Source organism: Zonotrichia albicollis, chromosome 3, assembly GCF_047830755.1.
Source record: "Zonotrichia albicollis isolate bZonAlb1 chromosome 3, bZonAlb1.hap1, whole genome shotgun sequence".
Lineage (NCBI taxonomy): Eukaryota > Metazoa > Chordata > Aves > Passeriformes > Passerellidae > Zonotrichia > Zonotrichia albicollis.
This window is the reverse complement of record NC_133821.1, coordinates 44,960,024-44,978,067: the sequence shown is the minus strand read 5'-3', so window position 1 is coordinate 44,978,067 and position 18,044 is coordinate 44,960,024. Positions and strand designations below refer to the sequence as shown.

General features: G+C 36.4%; 1 protein-coding gene across 6 annotated transcripts in view; it reads right to left on the bottom strand.

The window, feature by feature from the left end:
• Positions 1-2,727: 2,727 nt before the first annotated feature.
• The window catches only part of SPAST (spastin), a 38,558-nt gene continuing 23,241 nt past the window's right edge, over positions 2,728-18,044 (bottom strand). For all 6 annotated transcript variants that reach the window (XM_014271098.3, XM_005492666.4, XM_005492669.4 and 3 more), the window contains 9 exons: positions 17,656-17,727; positions 17,064-17,139; positions 16,426-16,517; positions 14,483-14,562; positions 13,638-13,680; positions 12,956-13,035; positions 11,276-11,346; positions 9,394-9,434; positions 2,728-8,145 (listed from right to left, as the gene is read on the bottom strand). In XM_014271098.3, coding sequence (XP_014126573.1) covers positions 8,023-8,145; positions 9,394-9,434; positions 11,276-11,346; positions 12,956-13,035; positions 13,638-13,680; positions 14,483-14,562; positions 16,426-16,517; positions 17,064-17,139; positions 17,656-17,727 — 678 coding nt within the window. In that variant the 3' untranslated portion in view covers positions 2,728-8,022. The remainder of the gene's footprint in view (positions 8,146-9,393; positions 9,435-11,275; positions 11,347-12,955; positions 13,036-13,637; positions 13,681-14,482; positions 14,563-16,425; positions 16,518-17,063; positions 17,140-17,655; positions 17,728-18,044) is intronic.

Genomic DNA, 18,044 nt, shown 5'->3' with positions numbered 1-18,044 from the left:
TAAGTGAGAAAGAGAGGAATAAAAATTGAAGTGAGATATTTTATTAAGACAGATTATTGTGCCTAGGAAGAAACTTGAAACAACCTTTTGTAACATTGCCTTAATTTTTGTTCTTTCAAAGAGTCCATTCAGTTCTCCAGAACCCATAGTTTAAAATGTTTTTTGCATCTCACCTGTTCTGTAAAACCTACCAAAATACTTACCTGACTGTGGGTGAGAGATAGGCCTGTACATCAAATTAAACCAGGAACAAGCCAGTCTTTAATCTGCTTCACAGTTAGGAGTGCTTCACAATTGTGTGTATTGTCTCCAGGATATGTGATTTTATTATTGAAAAAAAAAGATAAAATCATTTTTACTTTCTAGATTTTGAGTATATGTGGTCCTTAGAGGTATGATTAATTAAGAACCACTATCAGACTTATCAGGTAATTGTACTCCTTAAGATATATTTAACATCTCAGACCTCATTCTAAACCCTTGGCTGTAATCAGTAAACTTTTTTCCAGTGTATGGAAGAAGTTTTAGAAACTATTTGCAGAAAATAGATTTGTGCTTTAGAGAATCTGGATGACAGGCAAGAAATTCAAACTGCAGCTGCTGCCTCCATTCAAATTTAATGAGGAAATCAGAACTCTGATGAACCACTATATAATTTGCTCCACAAAGTTGTTTGGTTCCTTCATTATTGACATAGTATTGAGCTTTTTGATTTATCTGATGTCACAGGGTATTTCTTCCCAGAAGAGGCCAATAGTTAGTTATTAGAAACTGCACTTGAGGAAGTGTCTTCACAGAAGAAAAGTTCTACAATAGCACAGCTGATACTAGCATTCTGCATATAACAAAACTAAGAGTCTTCAAGGATCTCTTACTGAGTCGTTTGAGGCCTTTCAGAAATTACTAAAATGAGATTTGAAAATAACAGAAGTTACAGACTTAGAACATATTGTTCTTACAGTATACACTTCCCAAAAAAAGTGGAATTTTCAAAACTGTGTGGTAAAAAACGCCACACTTTGCTCAATAGGTTCCTTGTAGGCTGATATTCTGAAAAATGTGGGTTTTTTTAATATACGTGCAACACAGCACCTAGAATAATCCCACCAGTGTTGAGAGATGGATTTTAGTTAAACTGTATTTTTCTGCCTTCACCAGTACATGTATTTTCTGTATTTATATGTATTTGTTTTATCATGATACATAGAATAAAAATTAACTTAGGAAATGTTGCATAACTGTCTTCTCCAGAGCCATATGAACCCTTGCAGGAAAGAGGCTGGATTTCACAAGTTCACAATATATTTGGAAAGATGCAGAAAGATGGCATGATGAGGGAAAAAAAAAAAAAAACAACAAAAACCCCCCAACAAAATGAACTCCACCCAAACAAACAAACTAGCAAAAAACCCCCCAAAACCAAAAAACAACAACAAAAACCCCAAAACCAAAAACAAAAAACCAAACAAAAACAAACAAACAAACAAAACCCCCAAAAAAACTCCCAAAAAAACCCAAAAACCCCCCACCCCCCAAAAAATTTTAACTTACTTTTTTTCCTCTCTTTTCTCTAGCAAACTTGGAGCACTCAAATACAGAAATAAACATCTGAGATACACCAGCATCTAACATCAGGCATGCAGCCTTGTCTCCCCTCCTTGGCTGGAATGGGAACAATTTGTTGAGTCCAAGATAAACTTCAGTCCAGGGAATGCTGCCAAAAACAAAATCTCTGAATATTTCAAAATAGCAAATGGTGGGATATGTTTTTTCATGCTCTTCTTTCTTCATTGATTTTAATTTATCTGATTATCTCCTCCACAACAATAAAATATTTGAATGTCTGTAACCTATATGCAAAATTACCAATAGAAATAATTTTAGTGGTTCAAAATCTACCTTCAAGCAGTAGTATTTTAGCCAAAGAGAGATACCTTGGATAGACACCAGTGATGTCTTTCTGCCCTAAGGAATTATTCCTTGACAGAGGCAGGAATAGCTCACATACCTCTGTCCAAAACACTGCTTTTTTTTCCTCTTTCCTGTATTGATTTTTATTTGGTTGGTTTGTTTTAGCAGTGATGATGATGATGATATGGGGAAGGCAGTGGTCATGGCTGTTTTTTGGAGACCCCTACTGCTGCCAGATACGTAATATTAAAATGATTCTTAAAAAAATAAAGTTTGATTAATTTTATCTTTAGGATGTAACTGTAATAACAGAAATAGCTGTAAGCAGTCCAGATGCAGCCTCAAGACAGAGAATTACTAAGGGTAAGGCAATGGGGATAAGTAAAGAAATTATATGGTTAACTCAGAATTAACAGCAGCAATCTCCCCCAGGCAAAAGAAAAAAAAGAAAAGCCATTTTGAGGCCAAGCAAATTTGCTCCAAAATTTTCAGGACTTCTCCATGACCACCAGAATTAGTTATGTGAAAACTCCTGTTTTTCACCATGATCTAGCAAGACTAGGATAAGCACACACTTTCAGTTTAAGCACATTTATTTAGGAAGTAGCACTTCTGTTTACATTAGTTTTAAGAACTTGAGTTATGTTCTTTAGAAACTGATTTATTTACATATTTATTGTTCCATCATCTGGTATACAACACCTGATGTTTTTAAATGTTTTTTTAAAACCAGCAGCAATTTAATAGGCTTCAAGTTTAATGAAAAGGCTTTTAGTTTTGGACAATTTATCTGATAAACAGACAAGAAAACAGTAATAACAGGACAAACGAAACATTTTATTGTAAGCTAAAGCTATGTGACTGCTTGTCATGCTTTTTTACATTACTATTAGTAAAATGGTGTTTAACATTTCAAAAAAGATTCTTAAAAGAACAATGAAACAAAAGTGCTTCTAAACAACAAAATACAAAAATGAATCCCATCCCAGACTGGAGTTGTCCAATATATTTTACAGGGGTGGGGTATGATGTTTAGTCTCCACCTTTGGTTTTCATCACTTTAATACAAATTTCTGAAAAATACTGACTAGCCCTTCAGACGACTAAAAGTGGGAATCATGTGGCAAAACCAGTTTCTGTGTTTGCAGTCCCTTTGACAGGTGTGCGACTTTTAGACAAAATGCTTTCTTCCCACTTCTAATGGGAGAGAACCTGCACAAGTGAGAGCCACACCCCGGCACCTTTGAGCACCACACCTGTATTAACCAGCTACAAAGAGCACCGACCTTTAATCCTCAAAGCCACTTCTCTGAAGAAAGGGTTTTTTAAGAAGTGTGTCTTATGAAGGCAAGGAAAGTCTTACAGCAAAACAAGGTTCATCACCATAGTTTCCAGAAGTAATGTCAAGCATTCTGAAATCAAACCATCAGACTCTGAAGAATCTGCAGTGTTGAGCCAGTATGTTGTATCCACCGGAGGAGTGTGTACCTTGCCAATTATTGCTGAACTCAGGAGGTAGTTATTGACAAGGTAAGAAGTTTCCACTCTAAGACAGTTAATGATTTACACAAGAAGCAGGAAAAACAGAATACACATTTCCCCATATTTTACAAGATGATTTTGTATTTGCAGGAATTGACAGCTTAACTTCCTCATCCTGTGGAATTATAATTACCATAATTAAAAGAAAAGATACTGAAAGTTATAATTAAATAAGAAATTCTAAAAGAAAATAGCTGATCAATTGGTCATCTCTTAGGATGTCTGCAGATCATCCTAAGCATGAAAATTCACATAGGTCAGTAAAACAACATTCTTCAACACTACAAGAGAAACTAATAGTAAAACTGCCTCTAATTAGCACAATGACTGAGATAACTAGTTGCATTGACTACTTGCTTGCTACTCTTCATTCCATGTTTGATATCTGGTAGAAACCCCAACAACTTAAAGCATCACAAAAGCTGGAGGGCACCACAGAAAAAGAATGAAAACCGGGTCAGGTACAGTAGCACTGGCCCCCTCCCAAAGCTGCCACATGCAGAAGCATCACTAAAGCACTGGAGAAGCTGGGAAGCACATCCTAGGCACAGCTATGCATCATCCATGTCTTGGGCAGGAAAGCACTATGGAAATCTAGGGCACCAAGTCTCACCACAGGTGATGAAGGAAACCCTAAGGAGAACACTGCTTTCCAGTTCAGAACAGATGTCTCAGTTCCATTTGCCAGCATATGTGACTTCAGTATTCCCAGTACAAAGTACTTAAATTTCACAAGAGGGACATGACAGCAGTGCAAAGCAGTGCTAAGCCCCACTTGTCTAGAATAGAAAAAATACTATTTATCCTACACCAGAAGGTAAGGTTAATTGAGTTACATGTATAAAAACAGTCATTTTAAAAACACTTCAGAGAAAGGAACAGAAAAATCAGCAATAGTCTCTAATTAGTGCAGTGACAACACACCTTCTCAGTTCAGAGATCCCATTCTTACTCTTATTTTAAAGGGTTGTTATCACATTTGTTACCTACATAAAGATGCAGGGCCATATTCAACAGAACTGTACCTAGCAACTGGCTTTGAGTCAGCAATATATCTCAGGGGCACAGTGCCTATTTCTGATACTCTAAAAGCTGTAAAGTCTAAGAAACTAACAGGACAGATTTATTTGTGCATACATATCCTAGTTTAAGGCTTATCTTTAGTATTCTGTGTTGATTTTGTCTTTGCATACGCAGAGAACCTGTACAAGTTTGCTGTAGTCCACAGAAAAGTCAACATTAGCAAAGGGAACATCATAATAGAGAAAATATTCTCTTTTTAAGGAGAAAGAGCAATCTACATACTATTCTTCCAGTATGTTGAAAGACAAAAGATGTGGCTCCTGCTTAATAAAGGCAGAAAGATATATGAAGAAGGTTGTCAGAAAAACACAAGGGGTTTGGGTTGGTTTTATTTTCTCCCTCCAGTAACTGCTACACTTGAAAGTCAGTAAAACACACTGGCAGAGAGCCAGACAAGCTGCTTACTAATCATGTCACAAAAGTGGGTCAAGTTGCTCATTCACTAGCAGTGGGCAGATTCACAGAAAATAAAAGGGGGGGGAAAAAAAGAAAAAAAGAAAGGAAAAAAAATCAGTCCAGAGAGCTAATGGACTCGTAGTTTTCACAAAAGTTAAAAGCACCCAAGCTGCTGTCCTGTTTATCCTGATTTGAGACACTGTATTCGAACATAACCTGATTTTATGGAAAATACAGCTGGTAAAGTTCTGTCTAAGTACTACAGCCTTGGGAAATACAGGTAATTTGTGGTTATTTGGGGTGGTTTTTGGTGGTTTTTTTTTGGGGGGGGTGGAAGGTTTGGTGGTTTCCTTCTGTTGTTGCGGTTGTTTTTCCCCAGATCAGCTCTTATACACAGTTAATCCAACATATAGATGGAATCACTGAGCTGGGACGTAGTACATTTAAAATGAGGAGTAAGATGCAAGATAACGCCTTAAGCAGAACAGAATTACTCTTAAAAGACACTATTCAGAAAATAGCATAAGACAAGACATTTAAAGGAGATTTATGAACCAAACAGCACCTGGCCATGGTCTAAGAGTCCAGCAGCTGTGGGGAAAACTGATGTTGCAGAACAAAATTTTCTTCTTTTTACTGTGTTCCAGCATTAATTTATAGGGCTGTAGTTCATCCACTAAACAGAAAATAATCAGGCATAATGAAAGACCAAAAAGCAGCTGTACCAGTCACACAGATTCTCTTGAGCTGAACTGGTTGTACAAACCAGTGAAAGAGCTGGTCTCCTTATGTAGCAGCTGGTGATTCTGACTCCTCGTGCTGCATATGGTGCTACTTTAGGGGATGAGGACCTCTAGCTCAACATTTCAGGTACCGATCCCATGCCAGTGAGTATGCATTTGGAATAAATAACCAGTATGTTCCTCAAAATTAAGTGGACAAAACCAACAGTTTTGTAACAATCATTTAGGAACACTCAAAACCAGAGGCATTATCTCCAAAGTTCTCATTTGCAAAGGATCTCAAGGAATGTCTACCAGAGCTTTATGAATAAAACCAAGGCCCTTTCTTAGCTGTAGCTATTTGACAGATGCTAATACAACAGTAATATTCATGCTTAGCAATATGAGGAATATTACAAATATGGATCAAGTCAGCCAGGAATCTCCAACAACCAAGATGGTCTACTGAAGGCAGAGCTAAGGCAAAGCAAGACATGAGATGTAAGAATCTGAAATCTTTTAGCATTTCTCCAGAAAAGTGAATCAGAGGAACCAAAGTCACGTTTCATTTACGTAAGACATAGAAATTTGAGAGAGTCCTATCCTTAGAAGGCTAGAAGTGGTTTGGTTAGACTATTTCAAAAGGCATAGTAGTGGAACACAATCTTCTCTTATTTGATTGCTTTTAATCTTAAGATCAGTTAAAAGCATCTCTGGTTGGAAAAAAAAAAACAAATAAAAGAATCCCAAACATATTGCATACGTGCATCTCAAAGGTATGACAGAGTTTCTGCTACTTAGTACTCAATACCACACAGTGAGCACAGTCCTCTCAGAGTATTACTATACCTACAACTGCATCTCTTAGCTAGGGTTGGTTTTTTTCCATATATACATATATTATTTATAATCAACTTTCAGGTAAGTAGTTCAAAAAATAAGTTAAATGAAAAATTAAAACAAATTTTCTGTTAAGACCAAAAGCAAACAACACACTTTCATTAAAACAACAATAAACAATATGCATTTTTGCAGTAGCACTAAGTTGGGAGAGGTGTAAAAAAAAACCAATCCAACCAAAAAAACAAAGAACCCAACAACCCACAACCCTGCTTTAACAAGGAACTAGTGTTCTGCCTTGCAAACATCTGTGTTTAATCTGTGTAGAATTTGTAAACAAGATGTTGGGCCTTTAGAAGTAAAGGCAAAAATGCTTTCCTTTATTATGGTATTTAAAGGCTATCATTTAAGAGTTTGTTTTTTTAATAGCTTGTCATTTATATAATAAAAACAAGTATTTGTACAAAGATGCAGTTTCTTTTTAAAAAAGCAGATCAGTTGAGTGTTTCATACTTTAATATATAAACTGAAACATATGAAAGCTATAAAAACATTAATGTGTGCCATGTATTAAACATGTAGCCTCATACTTAAATGCTTACATGTGGAGATTAAAAAAATTATCACAATGGAAATTTTACTTTCAATTATCATAAACAGACCAAAATACAGAGTAGAAACACGTCATTTCTGAAACTCAACAATTAGCATCACCTACTCTCTCAAACATCAGCTGGGGTCAAGTTGTACACTGTAAGCATAAGCTAACATTCTACCAATGAAAGCGTTACAAAATGCATTAAGAGAAAATACTGCCACTAATGAGTATCCCAGTCTATTCTTTTATTTAGTAATTTTTCTTTTAAAAGGCAGTTGGAATTGGTTTCATAAGGTTGGGGTTTTTTGCTGTTCTGCTATCAAAGGTCTTCTTTAAACCTATCCTGTGAACAACTCAGTCACATTACAACAAAACAAAAAGACAAATAATAACAGACCAGCTACTTTTAACATTTTAATAGTCATAAGTCCCCAATGCTGTTCTTCCACTCTGCACAGGGAAATTGTTTTATTTGGCACATTAAGGATAAAAAAGTCAAAAAAATGAACTGCAGTTTACAAACCTCAAATTGAACATCATTGTTCCAAGTCCATTGTTCATCAATGTCATGGCAAAATTAAAAACAAAAAAAAAACCACACACACAACATAGGGAAAGGTTCTCCAATGATCAATATCATCAGAGCCTTGTAGCAGAAACAATATACATATATTAATGTTCAAACCAGGATCAGATTGCTAGGAATCTTACTTCTCTCAAGTCCTGTTGTGCTCTTACTTACAGTGTGTAAATCCTCACTAAATGGCAAGGAGGCTTTGATGAACACATTTCACATTGTATAATTCTCTCTCAATCTCAAGTTTTAATGCAGATACTTAAATATCTGTAAAGTCCTGTAAACTCTGGCTGCTTCCCAGTTGTCTGCACCAACTGCTCCCCAGGCAGGAGTGTTTCACTTCAAGCAGTGTCTCACACTGTGGTGTCTCCAAAGTCCTTGTTCCAGCGGATGTACGCCTCCAGCGTCTGAGGGCTCAAACTGCGCTTGATCTTCTTCAGAGACTCCGTGAAATCTGACAGCTTGATGTTTCTCATCTAAAAGGAAAATGAAAGACATCAGGGTCATAAGTGGTTTATGTACTTTGGTTTATTCAGGAAGTACTTGAGCATTAACTTTTAACAAAACATATTCTATGAGTGCTGCATCTTGATGTAAGAATGAATTTTTTTTGCAGAGTAGACATTCACTGCAACAACCCCCCAAGAATGCGGTAGAGTCTCCATTGCTGGAAGTTTTGAAGGTATGAGTGGGCAGGGTGCTAAATAATCTCATTTAAGTTCCCTTTCCCACAAAAGGATGGACCAGGTGATCTTTCAAGGTCCCTTCCAAACCAGACTGTTCTATTATTCTATGAGCTGATGCAAGTATCTTGTAATTTAAGACTACCAGTAGGTACCATTTTAATAAAATAATTCTTGGCAACAGTAAGATCTGCCCTGTTACTTAACAGCTTATTAGACTGTGTCATTTCTTCCTGTTTCAGTAGGTGGTGTGAGCTGGTGCATATGAGGACATCACAACAAATTATCACAGATGCTGTTATCCTCCTGCAACAAATCCTTCCAGCTTATAGCTTTGGCCATGACCTCAAGCTAAACACAAAAAGCAACTGAGAAATGAAGTCCTGCTTCATTTTCTCCTGTGTAACCGTGCTTTGCACACACCTGAACAGAAACTTCTGTACACACAACCGATTGTTTCCTTTTTTTTTTTCCCATATTTACAGTACAGCTGCAGTTTGTGGTCAGGAGCTTCATCTTTCTCTTTATGATGGTACATGTCAATGAATGCAAGTATTATAAATATACATGCACAAATCTCTTTTAGGTTCTCCCCAAGTTAACCTCCTTTGTGTAAAGATGGGGTGGAGGGGGTAGAAGTAATTCCACATAATACTTCTGGGAATGTTCTTGGGAAGTAACACTGAGTAAATAATAGCCAGGGCTCTGACATCATCAGCTAGGTAACACATACTGCAGTTCAGTGTGAAGGAAAAGACAGGACAGTCAGATGAAATTAACAACAGACTTACTAACAGAAAAAGAAGTGCTCTGAAGCCTGAAAGCCAACAAACTACCCATGAACCTCTGACATCTGAGGACAGATCTTCTCAATCTCTATTTCTACAGAATTTTCTTTAAGGATGCAGCAATTAAAAAGGATGATACCCCCCAAAATTATCCTATCTTGTATGATACTACACATAAAAAAGGGACTTTAATAGTTTCTAGTGAGAAAACCTTCTATTGAAAGGGGAATATGCAGCTGCTAAAACAGTTTACCTCACTGGCAGACATGTTCTTCACCTGTTCTGGTTTTAATTCTGTAAAAATAAAAATAGATGGGTGAGTTTAATAAGAAAACTTTCATCATTTCTGACAAATAAAACATGCTAAAAGCACTTATATTCTGGAAAAAACTCTTGCAGCTAAAAATTATACCTTTCTGCCTCAACACAGTCTCCTATAAAGAAAGGTACATGGTGGTTTTGCCTCCTCCTTCCCCATTTATCAGATCCTCAACCAGGCTGCTCCCACGCTCAGTTACTGCAGGTGCAGCACAAAGTGATAGCAGAATTATTCCTTCTTCCTAAAGTATGGAAAACAGCACACAAGCCAACAGAGCTACCTCCCCCATATTAAATGTGGTATCCACAGCCTCCCTACTGAATTTCAGGAAACAGAAGGTACAGTTAGCCAAGAACACTGAAATAAAATCAGGCAGGGCACATCAGAGTGCTTCTTGCTCTATGCTGCACTCATGGGATCTGAACATTTTTGCATCATTCACCAAATTTTTTTTTTTTGGAACTTGCAATAATCTCATGATATCAACACATAACAGCAAACATTTTGCTAGGAGAGTACAAGAAAAAAACCTATACAGGATTGGCAAGGATAATATCACAAAACATTTTCCAAAATGTACTGTTTTATATGGAAAACAAGTGAAGGAGCAAGTGAAAGAAATGTGTTGCACAACGTTACAGGGTCTCTTCTTGAAATGGACTCGCGTGTGAAGTGAGCTGTCAGCAAAGTAAAGCCTGCATACCTAAATGCATACATTATTAATTCCACCACTCTAAATAAATATATTCAAATGCTTAGGAGACATGATGTCTCTTATGAGAGCCATTTAATGCAGTTCTGTTTCCCAGTTATTATGCAGGGTTGTGAAATATGTGCTTTACAAATTCAGCAGCTGAAAGAAAATGTGTAAAAACATTACATTCTAACAGCTGCTTTCAAAAGCGAGAGTGCACTGGCAACAGTGCATGCTACAGGATTTAAAAAAATAATAAACACACCCACAAAACACGAACAGACCTCTCCTCCCCATAAATAATTTAAGAGAATTGCAACAATTTTTATTTACACATAATAGGCTGATATTACAGAACACTTCTGCTCTGCCTGCCTTTAGTACCTTTCTGTAAAGTAGGACAATACGTCTACAAGCAGAAAACTAACACCAAATCTTCACAATCTTTTCTACACAAAAATCCTGCTACTGATCTCCACTAAACCACATCAGTTCCCTCAGATGTGACTACTGGACACATAACTAGCTAGTTAAAGAGAACAAAGAGAAGTGGTGTTGGAAAAAAGTATTCAAATTAAAACTGTGGTTTTTTCCTAGCTGGACATGTCAGAGAAAGAACAAATATAAGTAAAGTCAGTTGTCATCTGTTCACAGTTGTCATCTGGATCACAATTCACCATTAAGAGTTAAAAATATAAAAAGCTATGCCATTCAAACTGTATCTAGAAAAATCCCATAAAATAGCTTGTTTCAGTTTTCTTTCCCTTAGATTTCAAAGACATTTGACTCTTTTATAAAGGCAAGTAATGCAAGTAGCAATTGCTATTCAAGTAGTAATTTAGCTACAACAGAACTGACACCAGTCTCAGAAAGACTCTAGTTAAAAACCCTACAAATCAGCAAGAAACATTTCACACTGCTTTTCTCCTATGACACAAAAACTTTGTTTCACATGCTGAGATGCTGAAGGGCTTTGTGTAAGTAAATCTTATAAAGATGCTATTATGACGAACAGACTAAAATTCAATGAAAAAAGTTAAATTTCAGAGGTTTTAGAATTATAAAGGTGCAAGAAAATGTAACTCTAATGTCAAAACCTCAATAAAAATCTCTGCAGCTTACCTCGAATGGGGCCAAGAGCTGCATCCTTCGCTAATGCAGTGAGGTCACTTCCAGAGTATCCATCTGTCATTCTTTGGCAAAGGAAAAAGTGGGGTCAAGGAGGAAGCAAAAAAACCAAAAAGCTGCTTCAAATCAATTTAATTGCAGATAATCAAAGTGTTAGTTAATCAGAAGAAGTATTACTTTGATGTTATTTTTCAAGTTTAAAAAAAGCAGAAGTGTGTTCAGTATAAGTGATCTTTCACAGATTAAAGTACAGATATTCAAGTACCAAATAACATTCTAGAAAAAAAAAAAAGGCAGCACCTAGGATTTGTAGATGAAAACTGATTCCAATCACACTTACTATTTCTGTAGGAGAATTCTGCACCAGTAGTTTATCAATATCTGTCAATTACCGTAAAACCAAAACTTCAATTGTCCTGTACAGTCTGTCAGAGCTGTTCCAGAATGAGACTTAATATCCAAGTTAACCACTGAAACACTCTGGAGAATAAAGGCCTCCACTGAACCAGGAAGCCAATAATACCAAATGCCAGCATAAGTGAAAATGAGTAGTTCAGGTTACCTAAAGGAAAATTTAAAAACAAAACCAGCAGCCTTGTAAGAACAGTGGCTAGCTGCAGCAACATGAGCTTAGTCTTCTGGAGATCATAAAGTCTGTTATAGCTTGTAGAAAAAGTCGCAGAGGGGCAAAGGAACACAAAATCATAATGGAAGTTAAATACTTCTCTCTTTTCAAACAAAGAAAGATGGAAAAAGAAGCAGGCAGGATGCTCAACTTTTACATTTCATCTAAACCCTTTAAAAAAGGTTGCTCAAGTTGCATTTGTAATTTGGTTCTTACATTTGCAGTTAGAATGCAGGACACTGACTGCGTTTTTCCTCCGTTTAGCTATTACTGCAGCCTAAACATGGCCTGAGCTAACAACCTTCAAAGCACAGACGGAATATATTCAGTTGGATGACACATCAACTTCTGCAGCATTACTAAGAGGCTGACATATGCTACATCCAAGACTGTACTAACCTCTGTTGTCCTATCACAAGGAGAAAGAGACTGAAGTACATCCACCTGCCTATCTTTGCTCTCACAGAATGTCTTCACTCCTTCCTGCCCTACCTGCTTTTTAGTCTAATCTCCTTCACACAAATTATTAGACTTAGGTGACTAACAGCACTACTGTGCCAATCTCAAAGATGAAGAACATAAAACAACTCTATTTCATAAGAGGAGGGAAAAATTAACCCACATTTTCCCAATTGAATTTGAAAGTGAAAAGAACCTAAAATTATCCAGTGCTAGCAAGGCACCAGCAAAGAGAACTTGCCTTTTATGCGAAATGAATGCCAAGTGCAAAACTGGTGCTATCTTTTTGCATCAGGGAGGAGAGCTGGACTCCTTGAGGGACGGGTGGAAAGAAGCATCCTCCTCCCTCCTCCTCAAAGGAAAGAGCTGATGAGCATGTTTCAACAACAGAAACCTGACTGGGTGTATCTTATATATGCATATATAAAACCACTTTCATACAGCCTGACAGGGAAACATCTTCCCCAAATAAATGAATTCATGTTGTTGCTGTTGGATGATTTACATGAGTTACATTTTGAATGAATTAAACAGTCTGAATGAATGCAGTAGAGGAACATATTTATTTAGTATGGTTACAAAATACTTACCTAGCTAGTTGAGCCAACTCTTTTTGGGTTAATGGACTTCCTTGCTTGCTTAGAAGATTTTTAAGCAAAATCAATCTTGTCTGAAAAGAAGATAAAATTATCAGATGCAAAACTCGTTTTCACGGAACACTTAAAATTGTGTTGCAAGAACAGAACTAGCTTTTGTCAGTTTTGCTTTTGTGCTTCACCAGTTTAAACTTGCCCATAGTGCTTGTGCAATTAGACTGTGCACTATCATCCCTTCAGGAGCAGAGATAAGGACTAGGTAAAATCAACACTAAGAGCCTAACTATTAGTATCAAGAAGAATTAGAATCTTCATCAAAATTCCTGATCTCCTGTTGAACTGACAAACATTAGGAAAATTACTTTTGTCTTTTGCAATAAAACACTCCTTCAGCCAAACAAACATGCTCCTCTAAGTCCTACTTCAGACTTGCCCACGTCTGCCAGTCTGTCAGCAACACCTCACTAGTCAAGAAGTACTGAGCAGCTACCACCAGATTTGCTACTAGTATGAGTGAAAAAACCCCACAAATCTTAAAATACTTCTCAGAATTAATGCACCGTGTATATGGGCAAGGTGAGCCAGAAATTAGTTCACAGAACTGTAACCATCCACAAGGGCAAGTTAAGAATTGCCTGTAAGTGTCTTAAAAATGTGAGTAGAAAACAATACTTACCTCCTCGTTTGGTAAAGACACATATACCCGTTTGGTGAAGCGTCTGAAAAAAACCCAAACATGTATACATTGTTCACACTATTATGTAACTATTTATCCCATACAAATCTAACGTGTAGTTTGGTTAAGTGACAAAATTTCACTTTCAGCATCAAATTCTAGGAAGCAGAACTGGAGATTTTGGAAAAACCAACAACAACCAAACAAAAAATATGTAGAAAGTACTGGTGCCACCTTACTCTTATCTGAATTTATAAGACCCCTCCCAGAGAGGAAACACTCTAAAGGCAGAAATACAACTGACTACCAGCAATGAAATGAAGCCTCTCTTAATTTTTACACAAAAAAGTCTTTGGAATAATTTCTTCAGGCAATGCTGACCTATCTATTTTCCTCAATCAAGAATGAAAAGAGAATAAAGTATGAGTACCTTTAACAAAAAAAGCCCTAAGGCAAATCTACAGCAAGATCTGTAATTGCATGGGATGTCAGAAGACAATATTCACAGAGAAGAAATACTAGATTTCTGGTCAATCTGGAATACTGATCAAATTTTATCCTTTATTTTGCCATTAAGATCCAAATAACAAAAAAGTAAAATATTAAATTAATTTAAAAACCACTGACGTGACCTCAACAGGTACTACTGTTTCAGACTATTCCAAGACCACCATGATTGTGCAGATGCATCTCAAAAGAAAAGAGCCCCTCTTTGAGAGGTTAAATAAGTTAGTATTGCTGAACAGCTTTTACATATTACAAAACTTCACTGAGACACTAGGCAAAACCTGTTCTTCATAATGACTATCACCTTAGTGTATATTCAGAAAAAGATGTTTTGATACCTGAGAACAGCATCATCAAGCTCCTGAGGCCTGTTTGTTGCTCCCATCACAAGTATTCTGTCCTCTCCAGAAGACTGCACCTATATAATGTGGGAAGGCAAGCCAGCTCAGTTTACACACTCTACATTAAGCAGAAATACAACAAAACCAGTTAGAGATTTGCCATGGATTCAGCACACTGATGGGATCTTTATATATATATATATGTATGTATGTATGTATGTATGTATGTATGTATGTATGTATGTATGTATGTATGTCTATGTTTTGAGGTTTTTTCCCATTAAGGTAGGTTTAAAATATTCCTCAGATAATTGTAAAGTCAAACCAGGAAAAGGTAAAAAAACCCAAAAAAAACAACAAAAGCAAAATCAAAAAAGGCTTTCTGGAAAAATCTGAGACTATAAAACTATAAAAGGCACTCATAAGTTTAGTTACCAGGAGATAATTATGTTGAAAAAAAAACAGAGACATTCTGCTGTTCTGGAGTTTTTACACCAAATATTGTTTTGAAGCTGATAGGGTGAGAATCAAAACTTCAAACTTAAGTATAGCCAGAACCACAAAATCAGAACAGAGATCCATCTAACACAGGTCTCACACAAATCCAGTAATCAAAACAGGCTATAAAATAACCATAATAGCAGAAAGGCACAGCAATTTCCTTCCCAATTCACTCATTTTATACCCCAGAATATGGAGACTTACACCTTCCAAACGTTAGAGGAAACTCTGGGCTATCAGAGACATTATTTGCTTAGTGTTCAATTCTTTATAGATTTAGGTTCACTGCTACCGTACCATGTTCAAAAGGTTCACCAAAAATACTCTATGACACAGATACACTTCAAATATTAAGTCAGCAGACTTTACATGATGCTTATTTTTCCCTTTTCATTTTAAGGGAAAACTCTGCATGTGTGTGTAAATAATCTCTGCATATCGCTGTCACATTGCATCATTTGTCCTGATTCATCCACATTTTGGAGTTTTTCCCAACCTTGCTGCCTCTCCATGTTGTTACCTGCTCCTCCTGTACCTCATTACTATTTCTTCACCACTGTAGCAATATTCCATTGTGCTAATGGAACACACACTAAAATTATTCACTACAAGAACAGTGCTGAAACAGAAAAATACTCTGATATCATTTGTGTCTCTGTTCCACTATGAAATCCAGTTCCTCTTCCTGGATATTGCATTCATGCCATTAAATACTTCTTACTGAATTCTGTCTTCTCTAGCTTATGATACCAAGAAAAAAGTTATGTAAAGTTGTAACAAAAGGTGTACTAACACAGAAATTAATCCTTCTGATGTGTCAAAACTGTGTATACATGAGATATATATGTGTATATATATATGTTTTTATATATGTGTATATATGTTTATATATATATATATAATACCTGAACTAGTCTCTTGGAAATCCTCATATCTCAAGTCTCACCCCTTGACAGTGCATGTTTGTGACACATATTCCTTTGAAACCAAAAACTATTTAAATGGCTTTTAATCTTGTTTTGCTTTGCCAGAATAAAGAGAAGTGACTCATGAAGCCATGCAATTGCAAACATGGATTCAGCTCTCTGTGACCCTCAAATGTCCCTCTTGCCCTGTAAGAACAGCTGTCCTCACAGTTCCTTTGCTACTGCCATCTGTTATCCTTTCTTCTCTGTCCATAATCTTCCAAGACATTATTACAGCTCATCTCCAGATCACTACCTTTCAGTCCATCAGTGCATATTCCAGAATATCACAATAAGCAGGTAGAAAATTAAAAACAACCAAAAAAAGCTGTTTGCCAATTATGGTGGGGTGGGAGGGAGGCTGAGCTAAAGTCCAGCAGCCAAACCCTTTGTAATTCACCTATAGGTTTTACTGGCACCCATTACAATTACCCAATTTAGCTAAATCAAACAATACCAAGATTAAATACTTACACCATCAAATTCTATTAAAAACTCTGTTTTTAGACGCCTGCTAGCATCATGTTCACCTTCTCGTCTTTCACACAAAAGGCTATCAACTTCATCTAAAAAACAAAGAAATACATCTTAACTAAGCATACAACATCAAAGTTTTTGTATTTGCCTATGTTCCTTTGCTAATATAAAGCTCCTTTAAGGAAGACCAGATCTTCATTCTTTAGGAGACAGATCTTAGGAAAGTTTAAAAACCTGCGTGATGTGTTGGCCTTTGAATAGGTAACGCCAAGCACAAATGAGAGGGGGAAAAAAAATTAAAACATCTTTCTGATGATAAACTGCTACTCAGGACAAGCAAAATATATTTTCATGTTTGAAGTTTAATGGACTCACTCTGTAAAGACAGTACAGTATTTGTCTTTTAGAGAGCACCTGTTCCCACTATTACCACCAACTAAATAACATAACAGCAATCTAACATGCTTTATATGAAGCGCTGATTGCCCAGTAAGTCATATCTGAGACAGTTGTCCTGAGCTGCAGAATTACCCAAAAGAAGTTTACCCAACTATTCCAATAGTTAAATACTTACTAATCTTTGGTAAGTAAGATTATTTAAGAAAGTAAATAAAAGTTAAAATTTAACGTCTTACCAATAAAAATTATAGAAGGTTGAAGTTCTCTCGCTACTGCAAATAGTGCACGCACCAGTTTCTCCCCTTCACCCACCTAAAATAACAATAAACTGGTTTTTAGGGGGTTAAAAATTTTTACTACAAGACAGCTAACAGAAAGACCTACAGAAAATCTTGCTAGTAACCTACACTCAGTCCATTTATACATATTCAGATTATCACTGGTTCAGTACATACAATGAAATTGTTTACATCTTTAAAGAAACACTACAACTTCTCTTATGATCACAACTGAGTTAACTGTCAACAGATTTTGGTGCCTAATGTACCAGAGTGAAAAAGAGCTGGGACCAAACTAATTCACTTTTTAAGGATGGAAAATCCCACAACCACTCATCTGCATTACTGCCATTGCCAAGCTGAAAAAACCTTTGACACTGCTTTATCACAAGCACAAACCAAATTTTTTTTACTTCCCTAGTCACTTTAAAAACTATGTTCATTATAGGCTAACAGTTCACCAAGGACTCATCAGAAGTCTCTGGGTTTCTTAAGCGCTAATTAAAGCATGGGTGTTTTCAAATCAATATATTTTACAGCCACTACTTACATATTTTGAAGTCAGACTCGCTGCACTGATGTTAAAGAAAGTAGCATTTGATTCTGCAGCAACTGCTTTGGCCTAGGAAAGGAGGGAAAAACAAAAGTACTTTTAAAAGCTATCATATTGAAGATAGTTCTCTGCATCTGCAGTGACCACTCATGTCCTGATGGACAGTTTTGAAAACCACTATTTCTTCAAAGGGAGCACCTTGTAAATGGAATACAAAACTTCTGTCCAGGTCACTTATAAATGAGAATGGCTATGCAAAACAATGGAGAAATTTCCAGACTCCCATAGACTTTTCCAATCCCCTTAGCTCCATAGCCAACTACAACTTGCTGTGGAAGAATAAAAGCCTCCAGTTCCTTTCAATTTATCCTGAATAGAGATCTAAG